The sequence below is a fragment of the Sus scrofa genome, chromosome 18, assembly GCF_054392235.1.
Source record: "Sus scrofa isolate SSC_HxYL_T2T_F1_AM1 chromosome 18, Sscrofa_HxYL_maternal_Yorkshire_Landrace_v2.0, whole genome shotgun sequence".
NCBI classification, from domain to species: domain Eukaryota; kingdom Metazoa; phylum Chordata; class Mammalia; order Artiodactyla; family Suidae; genus Sus; species Sus scrofa.
The window spans coordinates 19,641,121-19,664,553 of NC_139400.1; the positions used below are offsets into that span (position 1 = coordinate 19,641,121).

The 23,433-nt window shown below is 47.9% G+C and overlaps 1 protein-coding gene across 2 annotated transcripts in view; it reads left to right on the plus strand.

The window, feature by feature from the left end:
* The window catches only part of KIAA1549, a 154,124-nt gene that overhangs the window by 44,502 nt on the left and 86,189 nt on the right, over nt 1-23,433 (plus strand). For both annotated transcript variants that reach the window (XM_021078582.2, XM_085005293.1), the window contains exon 2: nt 19,969-22,626. In XM_021078582.2, the coding sequence (XP_020934241.2) occupies nt 19,969-22,626 (2,658 nt within the window). The remainder of the gene's footprint in view (nt 1-19,968; nt 22,627-23,433) is intronic.

Below are 23,433 nucleotides of genomic sequence, written 5' to 3' on the forward strand. Positions count from 1 at the left end.
CTCTCCTTTGGAAAGGGACTAAAATAAATGTCCTGATTTGTGAATATTCTGCTCTTTCTATTTCCTTCTCCCTGGCTCCTTCATAACTGTCATAATAGCCAACATTTCCTTTGTTCTTTATTCAGTGTCTTTTTGGAACTTTGACCTCCAAAGAGAGAGAGAGAGGGAGACAGACAGAGAGAGACAGACACATAACTTTATTACATGCACAGTCAGGAATTTATCTGTAATTTTTCTAAAGAATAGTCTAGAAGTCAGCGTCTTTGTACTGAATTTCTAATTAGATGACTTAAGAAATGTTCTCAAACATACACAAATATGTTATTGTTTCAGGCACCAAATAATAATTATTCTTTCTGTAATTATATCTCTGAGCGCTAGGAATGTCTAGTTAAGGCAGGCTTAAAAAAACCCGCCTCCCAGATGAACTGACCCATGTAAGCCGTGATCCTCTTGACGGCTTCATCGTTGGCTGGGAAGTCGATGGGGGGGGGGCTGTTCATGGTTGAAGCCAGCTGTCGCCACCCAAAGCCCCAGATAAATGTTCGTATCAGTCAGAGCGGGGCAGCAGGTATTAGACGCCTCCTGGTGTGAAGCAGGGGCAAGTACAGAGAACCACCTGGAAGGTGTTCCTGCCGCAAGCATTGATCCTAAATTTAATAAAGCCTCCCCATGTAACACCCAGTTTATAGAAGATCCGAGGGTCGGCAGAACTGGTCAAATGACACCGTGAGAATATAGTCAGCTAAGCATAGAATGTGGGCTGTCTGCCGTGACCAACCACCTTCTCCTCTAGCAAGTCAGTAGCGAGAGCTTCAACAAAGAAAAAAAAAAAAGAGGGGGGATCATTATCAGGTAACAGAGACTTGGGAGACATACCCACCAAAGCAGTGTGAGCACCTGTTTTGGCTCTTGATTTGCAAAATGCAATTGTACAAAAATATGTGGAGGCCACCCAAGGAAAACGAAGCGTAGACAGGATAATTGGATGATGTTGGGAGTGACTTTTCGTTTTGTCGGCTGTGTCAGTGATTGTGGTGATGATTATTCAAAGACCTTATCAAAGATTACCGGAGGATTTACTAGTGAAATAAACAGTGTCTGGGATTTGCTTTACTTTCATTAAACAAAAAAGTTGGGGGACTTGAGAGTTCCCGTTGCTGCTCAGCAGGTTAAGAACCCTTCCTAGTATCCGTGAGGACGCGGGTACCGTCCCTGGCCTCGCTCAGTGGGATAAGGATCTGGTGTTGCTATGAGCTGTGGTGTAGGTCGCAGACACAGCTCTGATTCAACCCCTTCAGCCCCTAGCCTGGAAACGCCATATGTTTCGGGTGTGGGCAAAGAAGGAAAAAATAGTTGGGGGACTAGATGAGGTGAGCTTGGCTAAAGTTGGTGTTGATGCTGGGTAATGGGTTCCAGTCTTTCAACTTTTGTGTATGTCTGAACAGTTTCATAACACAGAATTAAAAATGCTGAACCAGGAGTTGCCGTCGTAGCGCAGTGGTTAACGAATCCGACTAGGAACCATGAGGTTGCGGGTTCGGTCCCTGCCCTTGCTCAGTGGGTTAACGATCCAGCGTTGCCGTGAGCTGGGGTGTAGGTTGCAGACGCGGCTCGGATCCCACGTTGCTGTGGCTCTGGCGTAGGCTGGTGGCTGCAGCTTGGATTAGACCCCTAGCCTGGGAACCTCCACATGCTGCGGGAGCGGCCCAAGAAATAGCAAAAAGAAAAAAAAAAAAAAAAATGCTGAACCAGTTTATTGGTGGTATTTAAACACATCACTTTAGGAGTTCCCATTGTGGCTCAGTGGTTAACGAATCTGACTAGGAACCATGAGGCTGTGGGTTTGATCCCTGGCCTTGCTCAGTGGGTTAAGGATCCGATGTTGCTGTGAGATGTGGTGTAGGTTGCAGACGCGGCTCGGATCCCGCGTTGCTGTGGCTCTGGCGTAGGCCAGCAGCTACAGCTCTGACTAGACCCCTAGCCTGGGAACCTCCATATGCCACAGGCGCGGCCCTAAAAAGACAAAAAAACAAAAAGCAAAAAACAAAAAAACCAAAAACAAACAAAAAAAGACTTCACTTTAAATAGCAAAAGCAAATAGAGAACTCTCCGGGCTGGTAAAACCTCAGTTTTGGAAAATTGCCTTTTGGCGTATCTGCATATTTGGTCTGGTTGGTTTCTTGGCAAATCATGTTTACATTAACTTCATGTTATTCCTCATCCCGAAGTCCCAAGGAGCCCTCCAATCAACCAAGAGAAGTCGTAATTATAGTGACTTAGAGAGTTAACGCCATGGGTAATTGCTCATCAGTGGGCTCTTCATACCAATGAGCTGGCAGAAGAGGGGGTTTGGGGAAGATTGTCAGTGAATGGAAATAAATCAAGGAAGGACGAGAATAATTGGCGTGCTTGACCGAGTTGCATTGTAGAGGTGTTTGTAACCAGCACTCTTATTTGGTATGATTGCTAAAGGTGGCACTTTTTTGCGGGGGTGCATATCCTTGGCATATGAAAGTTTCTAGGCAAGGGATTGAATCGGAGCTACAGCTGCCAGCCACAGCAATGCGGGATCTGAGCTGTGTCTGCGACCTACACCCCAGCTTAGGGCAACTCCGGATCCCTGACCCACTGAGCGAGGCCAGGGATTGAACCTGCACCCTCACAGATACTTGTTGGATTCATTTCCACTGCGCCAAAATGGGAGCTCCCTAAAGGTGGCCCTTCTGACTGCTGTAGAACACGGGGTTCTCCTGCCACCCCTTAAATGAAAGCAGCGTCGTAGAATGTGGGGATCAGGCTTTTTTTCCCTCTCTCTGCCTTGATGGAGTCATTTGACTTCGGCGATCTTCTTTCTGCAGCGGGTCACCACATCTCTATCCTTGGCCCTCATTCCTCTCGCGGGCACTGGACTCACATTTCCACCCACCTGGACTTGGTCCCCTGCCTTCCACGCCAGCCTCGCCCCCAGCCAGGCTCCCCTTGCTGGCTGTGAACCATGCACACCAGCTCTTTGCACATCTCTCGAGATCCTTCCTGCTTCCGGCCTTTGCACACGCCATCCCTTCTGCCTGGAGCCGTCGCCCACTCTTTTCCTCCTGGCTCCTCATCCTTCAGGCCTCGGCACAGACCTCACCTCCTGAAGTCACCTCCTTGATCTTCTTTACCCGTCATCCTCAGCTGCAGCGTCTTGCTCATAGGCTCAGCTCTCCTTTTCTCCACTGTGAGGTCCGTGAGCAGGAGGCCTTGGCACCTTGGTTTTCACTTCCTCCTCTGTCCTTAGCGTCCAGGGTCAGTAGATATTTCTTGGACTCATGCACGAATGACAGATAAATGAATGGACATGTCAGACTTTGGGACAGACCTGGAGACAGACTCAGACCTGGGAAAGACACAGTCTCTCTCTTCAAGCAGGGCGTGGGGTGGGACGGCAAATGAGCACACCAAATAGTACAGTTTAAGTTTTATGAGAAAGGTACACACAGGGTTCTGGGGATGGTGGACAAGGGAAGTCTGGGAGCCTGACAGGAGTTAGAGAAGGGGGGTTCCCATTGTGGCTCGGCGGTGATGAACCCGACTAGTAACCATGTGAATGTGGGTTCACTCCCTTACCTCGCTCAGTGGGTTAAGGATCCGAGTTGCTATGAGCTGTGGTGTAGGTTATAGACGCGGCTTGGATCTCGTGTGGCTGTGGCTGTGGTGTAGGCTGGCAGCTGCAGCTCTGATTCGACCCCTAGTCTGGGAACCTCCATACGCTGAGGGTGCAGCCCTGGGGGAAAAGAAAAAGGAGTTAGAGGAGGAAGGAGGGATGGGCATTTCTTGGAGAAGGAGCAGCTTTTTCAAAAGCATGGTGGTCAGAGAAATCATTGAGAGGTAGGAGTGTGGGCTGCTTGTTGTCAGGGAGGTGACACCAGCAGGACAGGCAGTGACCAGAAGGTGAGGACTCTTGGGTTGCAGCTGAGGACGATGGATTTCTGATGGCCGTTGCAAACTTTTGGCAGCTCTTCAGACGGGAATGACATGGAAAGGTTTTTCCTTTTCTTGCTTGAGTTAATTAAACCTCAGATATACAGAAATGGATCAGTCAGAGCTGCACGTTCGAAGACTCCAGATGGGCTGGAGGCGCTAGAAATGGCTTCAGGGTTTAGGGTGCCTTGTGGCTGCAGGGGAGAGACCACACCCTGGACCAATTTCCTTGGCCAGGAAACACTTCCCATCAGGCAGGGGCAGTTACAGCATTGCCTAGAGCCCGAGGGGCTGGGTGTGTGGGAAGTGGGTCGTCACACAGCTCAAGGGATGCTTTGCAAAACGTTGTCATGTTGCAGGTGCTCAGCTATTCTTGGGCCACCCCCTCTGCATTCTGGGTGTACAGTGCCACCCAGGAAGCGCTTCTCTTTTTTATTTATTTATTTTTTTTGTCTTTAGTCTTTTTAGGGCTGTACCCACGGCATATGGAAATTCCCAGGCTAGGAGTCGAATTGGAGCTGCAGCCGCCGGCCTACACCACAGCCACAGCAACTCGGGATCCAGGCTGCATTTGTGACCTACACCACAGCTCATGGCAACGCTGGATCCTTAACCCACTGAGTGAGGCCAGGGATCAGACCACATCCTCATGGATGCTAGTTGGGTTCGTTAACTGCTGAGTTAACTGCTGAACTCCAGGAAGCGCTTATCAAAGCAGTCTCTTCTTTGCGATTGGAAGGAAGGTTTACAGATGTTCTGGGTTCTTCTTGTTCTTGAACCAAACTCAGGGTGAGCAATGAAGCAGGGTTGGTGTCCAGAGTCCCAGCATCTCTCTGCCTCCAGGACTCGGGGAAGCCCATCTCACAGAGGCTGTGCCAGGTGCAGTTCTGAGTGGCACAAAGGTCTCTTTTTTTTTCGGGGCCTGTTGGATGCTCAGGTGGCACTGTCTACAGGGGGCAATTGAGTCTGTGGCTCAGAATCGCCTTGATTTTTTTTCTTCTTTCTTGCCCCACCCCTCCCATCAGTAGCTAATTTGAGTCCCGGCCTTCTGTGCAGGCTCTCTTGTAACTTCTCCATCCCCCTCTGATCATCCTCTCCTCACTCCTGGCCCATCAACCATGCGGGGTAAATCAAGGTTTTGTGCTTGTCTTTGCTCTGCCAGGCTGATGTCTGCAGCGGAACTTGGGTAAAAAGGCCACTTTGCCCTAAGTACAGCTCGCCATTGTCTCCTGACATTCTCAGGCTCCTCAGCCAACTTTTCCAATATTCTCTCCAACCAAATGGAGCCCCTACGGTTGGTTATGCAAACACACCCTGCATTGTCCCTTTGTTCATGCCATTGCTTCCAGCCGGGGGTTCCCCCCCTCCCCACTTTTAAGCCTCCTGCTCCCTTGTTATAAAATCAGAGCTTAATAGTGAGCAGAATAAAGGCATGGCACCTGTAGCAGAAGCTCCTGATTGTGACTTGGGATGAGAACCACCCATGAGGCAGCAGGCTTGCATGCTTGTTTGTGTGGAAACAAATGGGTTCGGGCTTCTGTGTTTGGGGGTGAAGTGCCCGCTTGTGCTGAGTCACGGGGTGTTGTGCGCCACTCCAGCTCCGGGCGTAATCGGAGACGGCAGATTATCTTGAAGCTGACGGTGTCCTTTTCCCTGTTGTGATGGCACCGTGTTTTGAATTAAATTATTTTAGAAACAGATGGCTGACTGTGAGCTTTTTCGCCTTTGTTCTTAGTGAATGGAGTATTTAGTTGAGTTTGTTTTGGTTACTTAAAGTGCTGGCAGTCCTGCTTTCCAGGTTGGTAGAGAGGATTGCCTTGTATTTAGGAAGGACTAAAACAAAACAACGGGAAATGACATCTTCCGATAGATACTTCCGTAACATGCTTTTTGAATTAAACCAACATTTTAGTATCCTTACCGCCTCATATGAGAAAATTGTGCCCAGAGAGTCCCAAGTCCCAATGGGAAGCTATCTGGTTTTTTTAATTAAAAAAAAATTTTTTTTTGTTTTTTGTCTTTTCTAGGGCCACACCCAGGGCATATGGAGGTTCCCAGGCTAAGGGTCCAATCGGAGCTGTAGCCACAGCAACGTGAGATCCAAGCCGCGTCTGCGACCTACACCATAGTTCACGGCAACACTGGATCCTTGACCCACTGAGCAAGGGCAGGGATCGAACCTGCCACTTCATGGTTCCTAGTTGGGTTCAGTTCTGCTGCACCACGACGGGAACTCCTATCCTGGTGTTTTAAATATAGTGAGTATGAATTAGGAAGCTGGGCGGTAGCATTATCTCAGTGTTGTGTGGTCCCACTTGTTTTCTGAGGTTACTCATCAGTTCTCCTGGTATTTCAGTGAAGTCCCTTGTGGTTTTCTGAACCCCCACCTGTGGAGGAGGTAACGGAGATGCGACTCATTACAGGAGATCTCTTCAGGGGAACAGAGCGAGTTTGCTACAGAGCAGGACCCAGTCGTGTTATCTGTGGAATGTTCTGGAGCAGTTGTCTCCCGCTGACTGGGATCGTGTTACATCAGTGCCGTGCTTTTGGTTAGCTCTGCCTTTTTCCAGCTAGAACGGAAGCCCCCCACTACACGGATATCATGGTCGCTGGTCCTTTAGGGGGGACCACTCTTTCCTTTTCTGGGGCATCTGTATGGTGCCAGGGTCAGCGGGCCACAGGGTTGACGAGGGAATGGGGCATGCACCCTCCGTGTGGCTGGGAAGATCACTCCCCACTGGACCTGGAACTTAGCGGGAGCAGTGCCCTGGAGGAGAGGCCTGGCAGGCCCCTCGGTGGCCCTACCAGTGGCCGTCCCTGCTCCGTGTCATCGGCAGATGCTCCCTGCAGCGGCCCCAGCGGGCTTCTCTGAGATCCGGCCTCCCTTGGCTCTCAGATGTGTCCTGAATCTGAGCCGCCTCGGCGGTTCCTTGGGCCCCCTGCTGTTTTTCCGTCGGCTCCCCTCCTGCTTCTGTGGCCAGAGCTGTCCCCACTGCAAGCAGCAGAGCACCGCGGCTGAGAAACGCTTACGGCGTCCGTGAGCGCGGGGCTGCGTGTCGGACCAGTGCTCGGCGAGTCCACACGCCAACAGCCGTTACTCAGCTGCCAACTTTCAGGAGCCTGTGTCTTAGGCGCAGAAGAGGGAGCTGAGGCCCAGGAGTATGAATGAAGTGAGCGCCTCGGGGTGTGCAGTTAATGAACTTGCAGGAGACCAGGGCCAGACCCGAGGCTGCAGGCTCTCGTTTCTCGTTTCTCCACTCCGTCCCGGAGTCTCTTGCTTGAATCAGGGGTGAAAGATGATGTCTTGGTCTCTCGAGCCGCCAGAACAAGATGCCACAGTGCGCGTGACTTAAACAACAGAACATTCTGGAGGCTGGAGGTCAGGCCAGCAGGGCTGGTTTCTGGTGCAGCTCCTCTCCTGTGCTCACAGGTGGCACTTCCTCTCCGTGTTCTCCGCGGCACCATGATGGGAACTCCCACCTTTGCTGTTTCCTCGCCATTGCATGTTCCTGGTTTCCCCCGCCTCCCAAACTTCCCCTTCTTATTTTGCAGGTTTATCTCCCGGTGCAGATAGCCGCTTGCAAACTTGATATCTCCACGTGGACGTCTTTAAAATAAATCTCAGGCTTATACCTCCTAAACTTTAATGGGCATGCAGATCACCTGGAACTCTTGTTAAAAGCATTTTTGACACAGCCTGATCTCAGTGGGTCTAAGACACTGCATTTCTACACACCCAGCGGATGCTGATGGTCTGCAGGTCACAGCCTGAGTGATAAAGTTCTAAAAACCCCGCTGTAATCTAAGCCACCATCATCTCAAGCTTCAACTGTTGTGACCACATAACTGATCTCTCAGCATCTCCTCTTGTCCCTGGGTACCCTATTCCTCGCGCTGCAGCAGGAGGGATTTTAAAAAGACCATTATTCAGGTCGTGTCATTCTCATTCTCATACATTTAAATGCCTTGGGTGGCTTCTCATGGCATTCATGATAGTGTGCATTATCCTCAGCTTCGGGCCTTCTGAGCCTGACATGCTCTGATCCCCCACCTCCCTCTGACCCATCTTGGAGCTCTTTTTTTCTTTTTTTTAAAGGGCCACAGGTGCGGCATGTGGAAAGCTCCCAGGCTAGGGGTTGAATCTTAGCTATAGCTGCCGGCCTGTACCACAGCAACGCCAGGATCTGAGCCGCATCTGCAACCTATACCGCAGCTCATGGCAACACTGGATCCTTAACCCAGTGAGTGAGGCCAGGGATCAAACTTGCATCCTTATGAATACTAGTCAGGGTCATTTCTGCTGAGCCATGATGGGAACTCCCAGCATCTTGGAACTCTTGATTTTTCCTTCTTTCCCAACTTCCTGATCCTCTCTGTGTTCTTCAGTGGCCTACAGCACCTGTAAAGCCCCCACCCACCCCACCCTCGCCGCAGGCAGAGCCCACCTCCTCTGCCCACACAGTACTGTGCCAGGAGCCGGCCCGCAGACTCTTGTTTCTGTCCAAGTGGAGAAAAGGAAATGAGACCAGAATAGGAATCGACCCGTTAGGCAGCATGCTGCCTGGTTCAGCTGGCATATTTTTGTAGTATGCCCTCCTCTCTGGAGAAGCAGTACACACCCGAGCACACACACGCGCACACACACACAAACACCCCCTTTACCTACAGGCCCATTTGACTTTAAATGAGGGAGACAGTATAGAAGAATATTATCATGGCTTTTAGTGTAGGTTTCTTCAACCACCCGTCTTAAGACACGCAGATCTCAAACCGCCGTAGACAAGACCGATACATTTGACCATATTAAAACTGAGAACTTGCGTTCAGCAAAAGACCACATAAAAAGAATCAAACAAACTGCAACCTACTCTTTCTATGTCAGTAATAACTGAGAGAAGTTGTTACTGACATGGAAATAAGATCCCAAACCTTCCAAAGTATGCCTTTGCATCAGAAAGAAGAAGGCATACAAGCCAGTAGCAAAGTGGGCAGTAGAACTGCAGAGACACTCGAGGACACATGAGTGGCCATCAGGTAGGAAAAGGGGCTCAGTCTGTCTGTCACAATCAGGGAGCCATCAGGTTTCATAAAAATGTGAGAATCCAGGAGTATTAAGTGTTGGTGAGGATTTGAGGCAGTCAAGCGTGGGAGAAGAAATTGGTTCAACTACTTTGAAAGATTGTTTGATGTTACTTAGTAAAGTTGCACATGAAGATGCCCTCTGATAGTTCTTATGTATGCATGCACACATGCACACACACAGATACACACATGCACACTTGTAATTCACACATGCATATGCACACATAGACATTTGTAACACAGAGAAATGTACATATATACACATGCACATACTTAATACTTTATATATACATTTGTGTTCCAGGAGGTAGGTGAGAAAGTTCCCATCAGAGGTGTCTGTTGTAGTTCCCGTTGTGGCTTAGCGGGTTACGAACTTGACTAGTGTCCACGAGGATATGGGTTTGATCCCTGGCCTTGCTCAGTGGGTTAAGGATCTAGTGTTGCTGTGAACTCTGGTGTAGGTCGCTGATGAGGCTTGGATCCCATGTGGCTGTGGCTGCGGTGTGGGCCGGCAGCTGCAGCTCTGATTCAACCCCTAGCCTGGGAACCTCCATGTGCTGCAGGTGTGGCCCTGAAAAGAAAAAAGAAATGTCTGTAGTAGCGAAAAATGGCAACAATCCAACTGTCCATCAACCATAGACAAAATAAATTTTGGTACATTCATATAATAGAATTCATGTTGAATTAAAAATGAATGGATTACAGGTTCATACGAAAAATGCTTATGGGCGCAAAAGAATACGGAGTTAAAAAAGAAGTTGCAGTAGAATATATGCTGTATAATTCCATTTTGATAAAGTTTAAAAACATACAAAGCTGAAGAAGATACTCTTTAGGGATACATACATATGGTAAGACCATAAAGAAAAGGACGTGAGAGATGCGTAGTTCCAAGTAGGGCTTCCCGCTGTGGGAAGGAGAGCGGTGGGAAGAGCCAGACGGGGGATGATATTCATTTGCTTAAACTGAGTGATGGGAACTCAGCTGTTCTTTATGTTATTATATGCTGCCTGGTATATATATCTTTTATTTATTTTTTTCTTTTTATGGCCACACCTGCGGCATATGCAAGTTCCCAGGCTAGCAGTCGAATCGGAGCTGTAGCTGCCGGCCTATGCCACTGTCACAGCAACGCCAGATCCAAGCTACATCTGTGACCCTGTACCTCAAGTTGTGGCAACTCAGCATCCTTAACCCACTGAGCGAGGCCAGGGATTGAGCCCACATCCTCACGGACACTATGTTGGATTCTTTTTTTTTTTTGCTTTTTAGGGCCACACTCGTGGCATATGGAGGTTCCCAGGCTAGGGGTCTAATTGGAGCTACAGCTGCCGGCCTATGTCTGAGCCACAGCAATGCCAGAACTGAGCTGCTTTTGCGACCTACAGCACAGCTCTTGGCAACACCAGATCCTTAACCCACTGAGCGAGGCCAGGGATTGAACCCGAAACCTCATGGTTCCTAGTCCGATTCGTTTCTGCTGCACCCCGACAGGAACTCCGTATGTTGGATTCTTAATCCACTGAGCCACAACGGGAACTCCCTGTATCTTTTCAAATAGTATATCTTTTTTTTTAAATAAACATTATTTCTTATCTATTTGATATTTGATAATAAAATCAGTAGTGGTTGGAGGAGAGAGTGAACTGGTAGAGGTATTAATATAACAGAGTTGGAGAAAGAGTCAGTCTTTTTTTAAACCAGGGGGAGAAAAATGAAGAGAAGGAAAGGGGAAAGATAGTTTTAATAATGGCACTAAAATCCTCCTAGGACAACCTGAGGACTGAAAGTAGGATAAAAATTGCTCAAGATTTGCCAACTTGGGTATCGCTTTAATTATCTGACTGCTTTTGTCTTAAAACCCCTAGAAATTCTAACGGGGGAGTTTCCGTTGGGGCTCAGTGCTTAACAAACCCAACTAGCATCCCTGGTCTCACTCAGTGGGTTAAGGATCCAGTGTTGCCGTGAGCTGTGGTGTAGGTCGAAGATTCAGCTCGGCTCTGGCAGTGCTGTGGCTCTGGTGGAGGCTGGCTCAATTGGACCCCTAGCCTGGGAACCTCCACATGCTGAGGGTGTGGCCATAAAAAGCAAAAAGAAAAAAAGGAAAAAAAAGAAGAAAAATTCTAGCAGGCTCTTGTTTTGTGGTAGGCTTGATACCCACATGCTCAAGATGACTCATCCCGCTTTGGGAACTCCAGTTTAGCTGAGAAGCCAAAGTAAGGGTTCTATTTGGATTAAAGTCCTTTAGAGATTTTTGACGCTGTGGTCCCCTGGGTTTCCCCAGCCAGCCCTCAGGGGATGTTTTGTTTTCCTAGCGCCCATGCCTGCAGCTGTGAGCTGTCCCGTGTGGACGGAGGGGGCGACGGCGGGGGGGCTCGGGGTGGGGGGGAGCTTGGTTTTGGTAACACCGTTTTTTAAGCAGGTGCTTTAATCTCCTTTCAGTATAACATAACTCAGCAGGTTTTTCAATGTAATTTCTTCACTGGCAGTTTTAATGAAATGGACTGATTGGACTAGACAGTGTGTGTTGTGAAGAGCATTCAACCATTGAGAACTTAGGAACCTGCCTTTCTAGGCTGGCTTTGCCCGGGATGCTATTTTGAGCAAGTCAGCTTAAACTCTGAGCCTCATTTGCAATGTGAGGGAATTGCCAAGGTCTTAAAGGATCCGTTCAGCTTGGAAATTTCACAGTTCTGTGATCTAGTGACTATGGTATTTAGGGGAGATATCCAGAGGGACAATATGGACTTTCAAAAATGTAAATCAAACACCAGAGTTCCCGTTGTGGCACAGTGGAAATGAATCCGACTAGTATCCATGAGGATGCAGGTTCGATCCCGGGCCTCGCTCAGTGCGTTGAGGATCCGACGTTGCCGTGAACTGTGGTGTAGGTTGCGGACGTGGCTCGGATCTGGCATCGCTGTGGCTGTGGTGTAGGCCAGCAGCTGCAGCTCAAATTCACCCCCTAGCCTGGGAACTTCCATATGCTGTGGGTGTGGCCCTAAAAAGCAAAAAACCAACCCCCCCCCCCCCCCCAAATTATGCAGGTGTAAGGCCAACAAGTTCTTGGAGACAGGCTTCTTCTTCATGAGTTTTTAAACAGTTTGATTATGTTTTTTTAAAAGATTTCATTTTTGGGGGCCATGCCTGCAGCATGTGGGAATTCCCAGACCAGGGATTGAACTCGCATGACAGCTATAACCAGAGTCTCAGAAGTGACAAAGCCGGATCCTTAACCTTATGAGCTACAAGGGAAGTCCAAGATTTCATTTTTTAAAGAGCAGTTTTAGGTTCACAGCAAAATTGAGAGCAGTGGCTGGGAATCTGGGGTTAGTAGATGCAAACTATTGTCTTTGGCGTGGATCAGCAATGAGCTCCTGCTGTACAGCACTGGGAACTATATCTAGTCACTTATGATGGAGTATGATAATGTGAGAAGAAGAATATGTATGTATGTGTGACTGGGTCACTTTGCTGTACAGTAGAAAATTTGCTGTAAACCAACTATAATGGAAAAAATAAAAATCATTAAAATAAATAAAAAAAAGAAAAATCGAGAGAAATGTACAGAGGCTCCTCATATACTCCCTACCCACACCCATGCACAGCCTCCTCTATTATTATTATTTTTTGCCACAGCATAAGGGGGTTCCTAGGCCAGGGACTAAACCCGAGCCACAGTTGCCACCTGTGCTACGGCTCTGGCAACACTGCATCCTTAACTGGCTGCACCACAGGGGAACTTCTGCCTCCCCGTTATTAACTTTCCCACCAGAGTGGTACATTTGTTACGAGTGAACACAGCTGATATAGCATCGTCACCCAAAGTCTGTAGTTCACGTTGGGATTCACCTTCGGTGTTGTACAGGCTATGGGTTTGGCTTCTGACATTTTTTTTTTTTTGGTCTATTTAGGGCCGTACCCATGGCGTATGGAGGTTCCCAGGCTAGGGATTGAGTTGGAATTGCAGCTGCTGGCCTCCGCCACAGCCTCAGCAACGCCTGATCTGAGCCACATCTGTGACCTGCACCACAGCTCACAGCAATGCTGGATCCTTAACCCACTGAGCGAGGCCAGGGATCGAACCCGCATCCTCAGGGATACTAATCAGGTTCATTATCACTGAGGCACAGTGGGAACTCCCAGACTTGTGAATTTTTAATCACCGTGCATCTGCACGGCACTAAGGCAGTCCCTGCTCTGTTACATACAGCATGGCAAGGACGTAGCCCAGGGGGAGGTACAAGGTGGCGACCCGACGTGTCTGTGCTGTGTGGTCTACACTGGAGACAGTGGCTCAATACTTGCTGCTCAGAGTGTGGGGAGCCTCGTGGAAGCTCAGTGCCCCCAGCCCCCAGCCCCACCGGACGTTGCCTGCCTTTTAACCAGCTCCCTCCTCCTCCTCTCTATGCTCCCAGGGAGAACCTTTCACTCTTGTGTGAACTGACGCCTGAGAGCTTGAAAATTGATCTCCAGGGCTTGAAATAGAGTCCCTGAAGCCTTTTCTGCTGGGAGAGACTCACCTGGGTTTTCTAACCTCTTCCTGAATTAACTACAGAAGTGATTCCCGTGGCATTTTCAGCTGCCATCTCGGCAGAGTTGGTTTCTCTCTCCTGGGGCTTGGCCAGAAGGAGGGGGGCGAGAGCATCACAGCTTGGCTCCCCTCACCGTGGTTAAAGGGAAGTTTTTGGTCTTCGGTTTCACTAGCCAGGAGAAGTGTTCACTCTTAGGATCACTTTGCCTTCCCTGTTCTCTGTCCTTGGTGGGCAGAATTGATTAAATTCTAATTTGCATCAGATACCTGGGCTCAGAAATGAGCCACTAAATGCTCCTTTCTTTTGTGTTTTATCTTCTGCAGTCTTCCGGTGTACTTACAGATATGTTTCTGATTCATTTTCTTTTCTTTTCTTTTTTGTCTTTTTAGGGCTGCACCCATGGCATATGGAGGTTCCTAGGCTAGGGGTGGAATGGGAGCTGCAGCCACTGGCCTACACCACAGCCACAGCAATTCGGGATCCAAGCTTTGTCTTTGACCTACCCCACAGCTCTCGGCAACGCTGGATCCCCAACCCACTGGGCGAGGCCAGGGATCAAACCCACGTCCTCATGGATGCTAGTCGGGTTTGTTAACTGCTGAGCCATGACGAGAACTACTTTTTCTGATTCATTTTAAAAGGGATCTTGCTCTCTGTTCAGATCTTCTATTTCAAAATAAGTCATATCCTAGCCGAGTTTTAAAACAAACACATAAAATAATTTATTCTTAGGGAAACTTTAAAATCTCTTAGGCTACATAGTTGGACAGAATGTTTATTACTTCTTAAACTTACAACCTTTTAACCTTTACTGTAGAGAAGAAGAGCTGCTGCTTTGTAGTTGTAATAAGTGTCATCCATACTTTTACGCATGCTTGGAATATGGCAGGTAAATAGCAAACGTACATAGACAGGGGAGTTCCTGTTATGGCTCAGTGGGTTAAGAACCTGACTAATATCCGTGAGGATGTGGGTTCAATCCCTGGCCTCGCTTAGTGGGTTAAGCACCCGGTGTTGCCATGAGCTTCGGGTGTAGGTTGCAGATGCAACTTGGATCTGGAGTTGCTGTGACTGTGGCTGTGGCTGGCAGCTGCAGTTCCAATTTGACCCCTAGCCTGGGAACTGCGAGGGTGGGAACTGTGGGTGAGGATCTAAAAAGACAAAAAAAAAAAAAAAAAAAAAAAAGCCAAAGTACATAGACAGGAAATCCTAGAGCCAGGTAGTATGGAAGACAATAGTACATGCCTAATAATATTGCTATGAAACAACCTAAAAACCTCTGAAATAGTTTTCTTCCATTATTGTTCATTCCTTTTTAAATAGTCGTATTCCATAGAAAGGAGTGTGCAGCTTATATCTTGTGTAAGTTTGTGCCTTTCAGATGCTAACAGAACCAGCTAGAAATACCTGATGTATGTAAATATAGGACACATAGAATTTACAAGTTTTAGTGTATACACACAAAATCTGTTCACAGAATTTTATCTTAACTCTTGATTTCCATCTCTGCTGGTGAGTCATAAATTCCTCTGGATGCCCCTGTTTCAGCTTCTGTGTGATATAATAAGCTATTTGGATTCTATTATGTGTTTTTTGCAACCTCACAAATTACATAGTATTGTTGCTTTTTGTACCATCAGTGTTTGTTTAGATGTTACAATCTTTTTTATCATTTCTTCCATTTCTTCTCAGATCTTCATTTTGGGAGAATTACTTTTCTTTCTTTCCTTTTCTTTTTTTTTTTTTTAAGAGGTGCACCTGTGACATATGGAGGTTCCCAGGTTAAGGGTCAAATCTGAGCTGCAGCTGCTGGCCTACACCACAAACAGCAACTCCAGATCCGAGCTGCGTGACCTACGCCACAGCTCACAGCAACACTGGATCCTCAGCCCACCGAGTGGGGCCAGGGATCGAACCCGCATCCTCATGGATCCGAGTCGGGTTCGTTACTGCTGAGCCAAGACGGAATCTCCTCCCTTTCCTTTTGAAGGACATCCTTGTTTAGAGACTCCTCTATTGGTCTTTTGCTGGTGTAGCCACTCTTTTAAATCTGAAAATGTCCTTATTGTAACAAATTGAGACGATTTCTGGTTATTCAAATCCAGATGTCACATGTTTTCTCTCAGTACCTTGAAGATGTTATTATCACTTAGCCCCTAGTTCTGTGAAGTAGTTATCTGATAGTGTAACTGTCATTCGTTTTTTCTGACTGCCTTTGCAGCTTCTCTGTTTTTCCTGTTCTTTGTTACTAGCAGGTGTGTCGGTGTGGGTTTTTAAAATTTCACCTGACTTGGGATTCTTTGTCCTTCTGAATTGAAGGATTTATGTCTCAAATTAGTTTTGGACAATTCTTAGCACTCTCTCTTTGAATATTGTCTGTGTCCAGTTTCTTCTAGGACTTCTTTTTAAAACTGATCAAATGTATTTGGACTCTCTCATTCTGTCTTCTATGTCTCTTCATTTCTCTTTTTTGTGTCTCTCCTCCTTTTGTTTCTCTGTGCGCCATTCTGAATAATTTCCAAATCTCTCCTCCAGTTCCCTGAATCTTCCTTCAGCTATGTCTAAATTGGTGTTTATTGTTTATTATATATTGTTTCAAAATTTTAATTATTATATATATTTTTTCATTTCCAGTCATTCTTTTGGTTCTTTTTCAAATCTTTCTGGCCATTGTTCATGGTCTCTTGCTCCTTACTCACGTTTTCAGTCCCCTCTTTATTATTTTAAATGAATTAAACATACTTTAAAAATATATAAGCCATAATTCTAACATCTAAAGTCTTTATAGATCTGATACTGTTTTTGTGAGTTTCTTTTTATTTGGGGGGAGGAGTTCTCTTGACTTCTTTTCATAGTACCTTATTCCTTATTGTTTTGTAATTTTTTTTTTTTTTTTTGTATTTTTAGGGCTGCTCCCGAGGCATATGGAGGTTCCCAGGCTAGGGGTCTCATTGGAGCTGTAGCCACCGGCCTACGCCACAGCCACAGCAATGCTAGATCCGAGCTGCGTCTGCATCCTACACCACAGCTCACGGCAACGCTGGATCCTTAACCCACTGAGCAAGGCCAGGGATCGAACCTGCCACCTCATGGTTCCTAGTTGGATTCGTTAACCACTGAGCCACAACGGGAACTCCTGTTTTGTAATTTTTTGCTTTGTACTCCTGTATGTTAGAATTCTAATGGCACTAATTCTTTGCTGCCTGGTTTGAGACTGTGTTTTTCTGGAGATGTTTAATATGAGCCTTTAATAGGCACTGGGTACCTGGGACATTTTAAATTACGATTCTCAGCATATAGTTTTTAGGACCATAGAAGTAATATATTCCAAACTTGGAGAGATTTATAAAATATCTGCCTGAAGTCAGAGTTGAAACAGGCACTTTTTCTTGCTGTCCTTTGGGGGTGAGTATTTTTCTTCCTAATTCCTTCTTTCCTTGAGGGTATGGCACATTCTGGGTCTTCTTTTTTAGGAGATAATTTTCAATAAGTTTATTTACCTGTCCAGACCCAGCACTTGTCCCTTATGCCCTAAGCATTAGGCTCTCTGGTCCAGTGTCCCTCTAGGCTCTTCAGTGGCATCAGTACTAACTTCTTGAGTCCAGCTCCTGCTTTGCTCCTGCACTGAGAATATGTCTCCTGTTGTTGTGAAGGCTCACTCAGTCACGCCAGAGGAGGCTTTTGACTATTTTAAGCCTAATCGTTAGGAGGTGGGAAGGCTTTAAGATCTCTAGTCTGTCATACTGGTAGGAATAGAATAGAAATAATTTACGTAAAAAATAAAAAGAGTGAATTCTAGTTTATCCCTATATTGAACACTCCTACGCTGTTGGTGGGAATGTAAATTGGTGCAGCCACTAATGGAAAACAGTATGGAGATTCCTTAAAAAACTAGATATGGAACCATCATGTGATCTAGCAATCTCACTCCTGGGAATATGTCCAGAAAAGGCAAAAAAGTAATTTGAAAAGGTATATGTACTCCAGTGTTCATAGCAGAACTAGTTATAATAGCCAGGACATGGAAGCAACTTAAGTATCCATCAACAGAGGAATGGATAAAAAAGATATGGTGTGTATATACAATGGAATGTTATTCAGCCATCAAAAAGAATGAAATAATGCCATTTTTCAACAACATGGGTGGACCTAGAGATTATCATACTAAGTGAAGTAAATCAGAGAAAAACCAGTAGTATATGATATTACTCATACGTGGAATCTGAAAAATAATACAAGTGAATCTGTTGGCAAAACAGAAACAGACTCACAGACAGAGAAACTTACCGTTACCAGAGGGGAAAAGGGGTGGGGGAAGGATAAATTGAGAGTGTAGGACTAACCCGGAGCTCCCACTGTGGCACAGTAGGATTGGCAGCATCTTGGGAGCCACTGGGACATGAGTTCAACCCCCAGCCCTGCACAGTAGGTTGGGGATCTGGCATTGCCGCAGTTGCAGCTTACATCAAGACTGTGGCTCTGATGTGATCCCTGGCCCGAGAGCTCCATATGCCAGTAGGGTGGCCAAAAATGACCAAAACAAAAAAAGTGTAGGATTAACAGATACACACTGCTATGTATAGAATAGACAGCAACAAGGATTTACTGTATAACACAGGGAATAATATTCAATATCTTGTAATAACCTGTAGTGGAAAATAGTCTGATGTGTGATGTGTGTAAACTGAATCATTTTGCTGTATTATCTGAAATGAACACTGTATTGTAAATCAACGCTACTTCAACTAAAAAAAAAAAGAATATCCCTGGAGTATTTCACACATTTGTGTTCAGACAGACTGGATAAGTGAAAGGAGGGTGTTGTCATAGGTCATGAGAGTTGCTCTGTCCCCAGCCTGTCCTGTAGAGACCCTCTCTCTGCGGCGTATCTGAATCACAGGTGGAGACACCTAAACTACTGTGCTTGTGACAGCTGTCACAAGGGTGAAGAAGATGAAAGTTTGAGAGGACGATAGGATGCTTTTGGCACATATCAGACCTTGGTCATCCAGCACCATTCATTCATTCCTTCACTTCACATGTTTATTGCGCTCTTACTCTGTGCCACTCGCTGTGCTAGGCACCGGGGAAGCAGAGCAGCCGTCTCTGTCCTGAAGAGGCTCACAGTGTGATGAGCAGACGCTTCATCTCAGTGGGACACACTGAGGGATGTGTCAGGTGGAAGCCTGGGGGAGAGGCACTGTCCCACCTTTAGCGGATTGAGGGGGGAGGCGGTGTCTTTGCGGCATCTGCAGGGCCGGTAGGAGTGGCCCAGGTGGAGAGCCAGGGAGCCCCGGCCCGGGCAGGGAGAGGGGAATGTGCGAATCCCCAGAGAACGTGGGTTCTGGGCAGAGCAGGTAGTGCGTTTGGCCGGAGCGCAGTTGGGAAGACGTGAGAGTGGGGCCGAAAATGACTGGAGGGCAGCCTGGAGATGGTCTGAAGCCTGGATGTGGAAGGTCCTGTAATCAGGAAACTGCTGAGGTCTTTTCTCTGGGCAGCGAGTGATGCTGTCCTAGTGGTCATTTTCATTTCTCTGAAGAGCCAGCCAACTCTTAGGGAAGACAAGGAACATGGATTTGGGAGGCAAGGCAGGCTAATCCTCAGATTCCAGCTCCACCTCTGCCCTGGAGAGCATGTAATTGATTTAGTCCCTTCTCTGAACCTCTCTTTCTCAGGGAGTAAATGAGAGAGAACAGAACACACAAATAAAAGTTGTGCTCAAATTTATGACTCTTTGCAGGTATTGTGCTGACAGTAATTATGGCAGTTTCTGGCTTCCAGTTGATTAACTTCTGTTTTTTAATTTAATTTAATTTTATTTTAGTCTTTTTAGGGCCATACCCACGATATATGGAAGTTCCCAGGCTGGGGTTGAATTGGATCTGTAGCTGCCAGCCTACACCACAGCTCACGGCAACGCCAGATTGTTAACCCACTGAGTGAGGCCAGGGATCGAACCCTTGTCCTCATGGATACTAGTTGGGTTCATTACTGCTGAGCCACAATGAGAACTCCACTTCTAACTGTGAATCCTGGTTATTCACAGTGAGTGGATGTTCACTGATTGCGTGTGTGTGTAACATGTATTTATATGGCCGCACCTGCAGCATGTGGAAATCACTGAGCCAGGGATTGAATCTGAGCCGAAGCCATGACCCACACTGCAGCTGCAGCAATGCAGGATCCTTTTTAACCCACTGCGCCTCACGGGGGACCAAACCTGCACCTCTGCAGTGAACGGGTTTTTATCTGCTGCAGTTGGGTTTTTATCCCACTTGGCCACAGTGGGAACTCTGATCGAGTGTATTTTTGTATTTGAAACAAAATGTTAGCAGTCTGACTTTGATTGTGTTGCGGCCAAACTCAGCTTTTATTTCCTTTGTAGATGAGCTCCCTCTGGAACAGCACAACCTGTCTTTACCCTCCGTGGAGCTCATGTTGAAGGAAAGCATCATGCACAGCACTGCACATGTGGCCTTAACCGAAACCACTCCAGGGTCCCAGCAAAGCAGGTCTCTCCAAGTCAGACCCTCTCCATCTGCCACTACTTTTGATACAGCCTTTTTTAACCAAGGGCAATGGACCCAAAGTACAGCCGAGCACAGCGTCTTTCTGGCAAATTATGTGTCAGTGACGAGCAACGAGGTCACAGAGGATGAGGACATGGATAACTTTTTGCCAGAAACTCCCTGGACCACTTCCCGCGAGGTCTCTCCGGCTCGATACATCACAGTCCGCCCGCCAGGGCCACCCAGAGACATGTCAGACCCCATGCCGACTCCCTCATTACCCATCATTGCTTTCCAGGATGAAGAAGTGACATCAGCCTGGCAAAACACTGTGCAGCAACCAGCGACGTCTGCTGGATCCCCCGGTCGTTTTAGTGCTTTTCCGTCAGCTCTTCCCACTTCCAAGGGCATAATTGCAGCTCCTAGTGGGAGCTGGGTGTTTTATCCTACCGATGCTTATGGGCACGTATCAAGCAGGACTTTGCCGGAGATCACGTCTTCGGGAGTAGAGGGTGCAGAAACCCTCCTCCTCGGCCTGCCGTCTTCCGAGCCTCAGACACCAGGTGATGGTGTCACAAAACAGCCACCTCGCCCATCAGGGGAGGTTTTACCGCCTCCAGAGGATGCTCTGGCCACAGGTAGAGACAGATTTCCCGATGTGACTGCTGATTGGGGTCAAAGTCTAGATGAAACCATCTCTCCAAAAACATACCGTCCTGCAGGTGTGTCCCCAGTGGTGCTTGCTTTCAGCAGCAGCACGCATTTGGCTTTGTTCTCCACTCCTCTTGCGTTTGGACCCTTTTCTACGCAATCAGCCGATAACCCCTTTCTTCCCAGCAACTCGGGCGAGGTATCCGAATTGCCTGGCCGTTCTCTGGTCCCAGGTCATGAGGCCGACACTCACATCCGGAGCCTGGTGTCTTTGTTCAGCCCGCACACGTGGTGCACGTCCTGTACCATGGTGTCGCCGCAGTACGAGCTGTCGGCAAGCCTCACAGAGGACGTGGGATCGGGCGATGGCGCCGAGACCCTGTCCCTAACCCTCTTGGAAGCCAGCAGCATCTCTCCACGGAGCAGCATCATGGCAGACGTCCCCGAATTTGAGGAAGATGCTCCAGCATTTAATACACTTTTCCCCTCCAGACCAATAGTTCCCCTTTCTTCCCCATCCGTGGAAATCTCAGCCACGGGCGTTGCGGTTTCAGTGGAGAGAAGAATGAGTAGTGTTCTGACCTCACAGGTGTATTCTCCCCACGGCCACCTCCCTGGATCTGGGTCCCTCGATCCTGCTCCTGCTGGCTCCCCTTCCATCGCTGAGTCTCATGTAATGCCATCGGGCGTGACCGCTGTGGTTTCCTCCGTCTCCCCCCGGCTTCCCCTTGACTCATCTTTCCGCATCACAGCGAACAGAAACACACCATCCCCTGATGTCAGAGGCCCAGGTCTTTTTACGTCTTATGGTTTGGATCCTTCAGTAGACTCCTCGCCTTTTCCTGCCCAAGGACCTGCCAGTTTTTCCCGGCATGAAAGTGCACGTATTTCGGATTTTGCCTCCAGCGTTTTCTCCACTCCACCGCTGGAATCCAGCAGCTGGGTCCCGCCCTCTCCAACGTCAAGGGCTAAGTCAACCTTCAGTCCTCAGGCGTTTTCTGCCTTGGTGGAGACATTGACACTGACCAGCTCTGTCAATTCCCCATTGCCTCAGCTTTCTGTTCCCAATTCCACACACCTTGACTTGTCTCAGCTCCGGCCAAGTTCGGAGCTTCTTTTAAACACATTCACTCTCCTCCCTGCCTCCTCTGAAGTGTCACCGCGCTCCAGCGTCCCCTCGGAGTCTCTGAAGGTTTTGGAAGCATCCACAGTTTCACAGACGGATTCTGAAGCTCCTTTTACCTCGGCTTTCACCGAGTCTACCTCCTCTTTTGAGTTTTCACACACATCCCGCACGTCTGCCGTCGCCCCACTAGTGCCCTCCAGTCCTGAGCCCATTTTGCCCTCGGAAACTCACTTCACGCCACTTTGGACTGCTGTTCAGACCACACCCGCTTTAACTGAATCTTCTCTCGTTTCAACCCTGACGCCTTCTGAGGGTGACATCAGTGCTGTGCAGGATCACACGTCTGTCCCAGCCTCCTCCTCCGAAGTCATCCCTACCCCCACTCTGCCGGTCACTGCCGGGTACCCGACCCCAGCATCCTCATTCGTCCCTGAGCTGAGCCCCTCACCTCTGCCCACAGAGCCAGATCCTTTACATGGCCCATCGTTCGTGCCCACGGATGTACCAAGGAACACCTCCACTGAGCTGATTGTGTCTGATACCAGCGTTGCACCTGGGAATTCTGTGGACACAACCCCAAACAGCAGAACCTCAAGTCAGAATCCCCATGAGGGCAGCACGGCGCTCCCCCCGCCATCCCTTCATCCTGTGACCGCTCCCGTTCCCGAATCAGAGGTTCATACTCCGGCCCTGCTCACCACCAAGCCGCCGTACGTGTGTGATATTTCGGTGCCCGATGCCTATCTGATCACAACCGGTAAGGCCCTGCTTCACGCCGCTTCTCCGGGTTAGGTGAGGTTCTGAAGGAGCTTGTCTGAAATGCTTGTGGGACACACAGCATCATGGCAGGGAGTGTAGGCTTTGGACCCAGACATCTCCTGGGTTGTCGCTCACTCCTTCGCCAGCTCCCACGAGTCCTCTGGACTGGTGCTTAGCCTCTCTAAGCCTCGGTTTCCTCAACTATTAAATAGGGATGACCATGGTACCTGCTTCATTGGATTAAAGACTTTGATGCATTAATGCATATAAAATACTTAACCCAGTGCCTGGAGCATAAGAAGCAACCACAGAATACTACAGATGAGTCGATCGTAGCAGTGAGAACAGAGGAGAGATTTATTTATTTATTTTTAAAGCATCCCAGGATTTATTTGAATTCTTGTACAATCCATGGCTGATGACAACCCTTAAAATTGGAGGCCATTGTTTTTTTTTTATTTTTGATTTTTTTAGGGCCACACCCGCAGCATATGGGGAGTCCCAGGCTAGGGGTTGAATTGGAGCTACAGCTGCTGGCCTATACCACAGTCACAGCAATGCCAGATCTGAGCTGCATCTGTGACCTAAATCATAGCTTGAGGCAACGCTGAATCCTTAACCCACTAAGCGAGGCCAGGGATCAAACCCTGTGTCCTTGTGGACACTATTTTGGTTCTTAACCCACTGAGCCAGAACGGGAACTCCAGGAAAGATTTAAACGAGCCGTAGAAGCGTTTGCTAGGGTCTTTGTCTTGGGTGCTTGTAACCACTGGATGCATAGATGACACAGTTAAAGCAAAAGGCC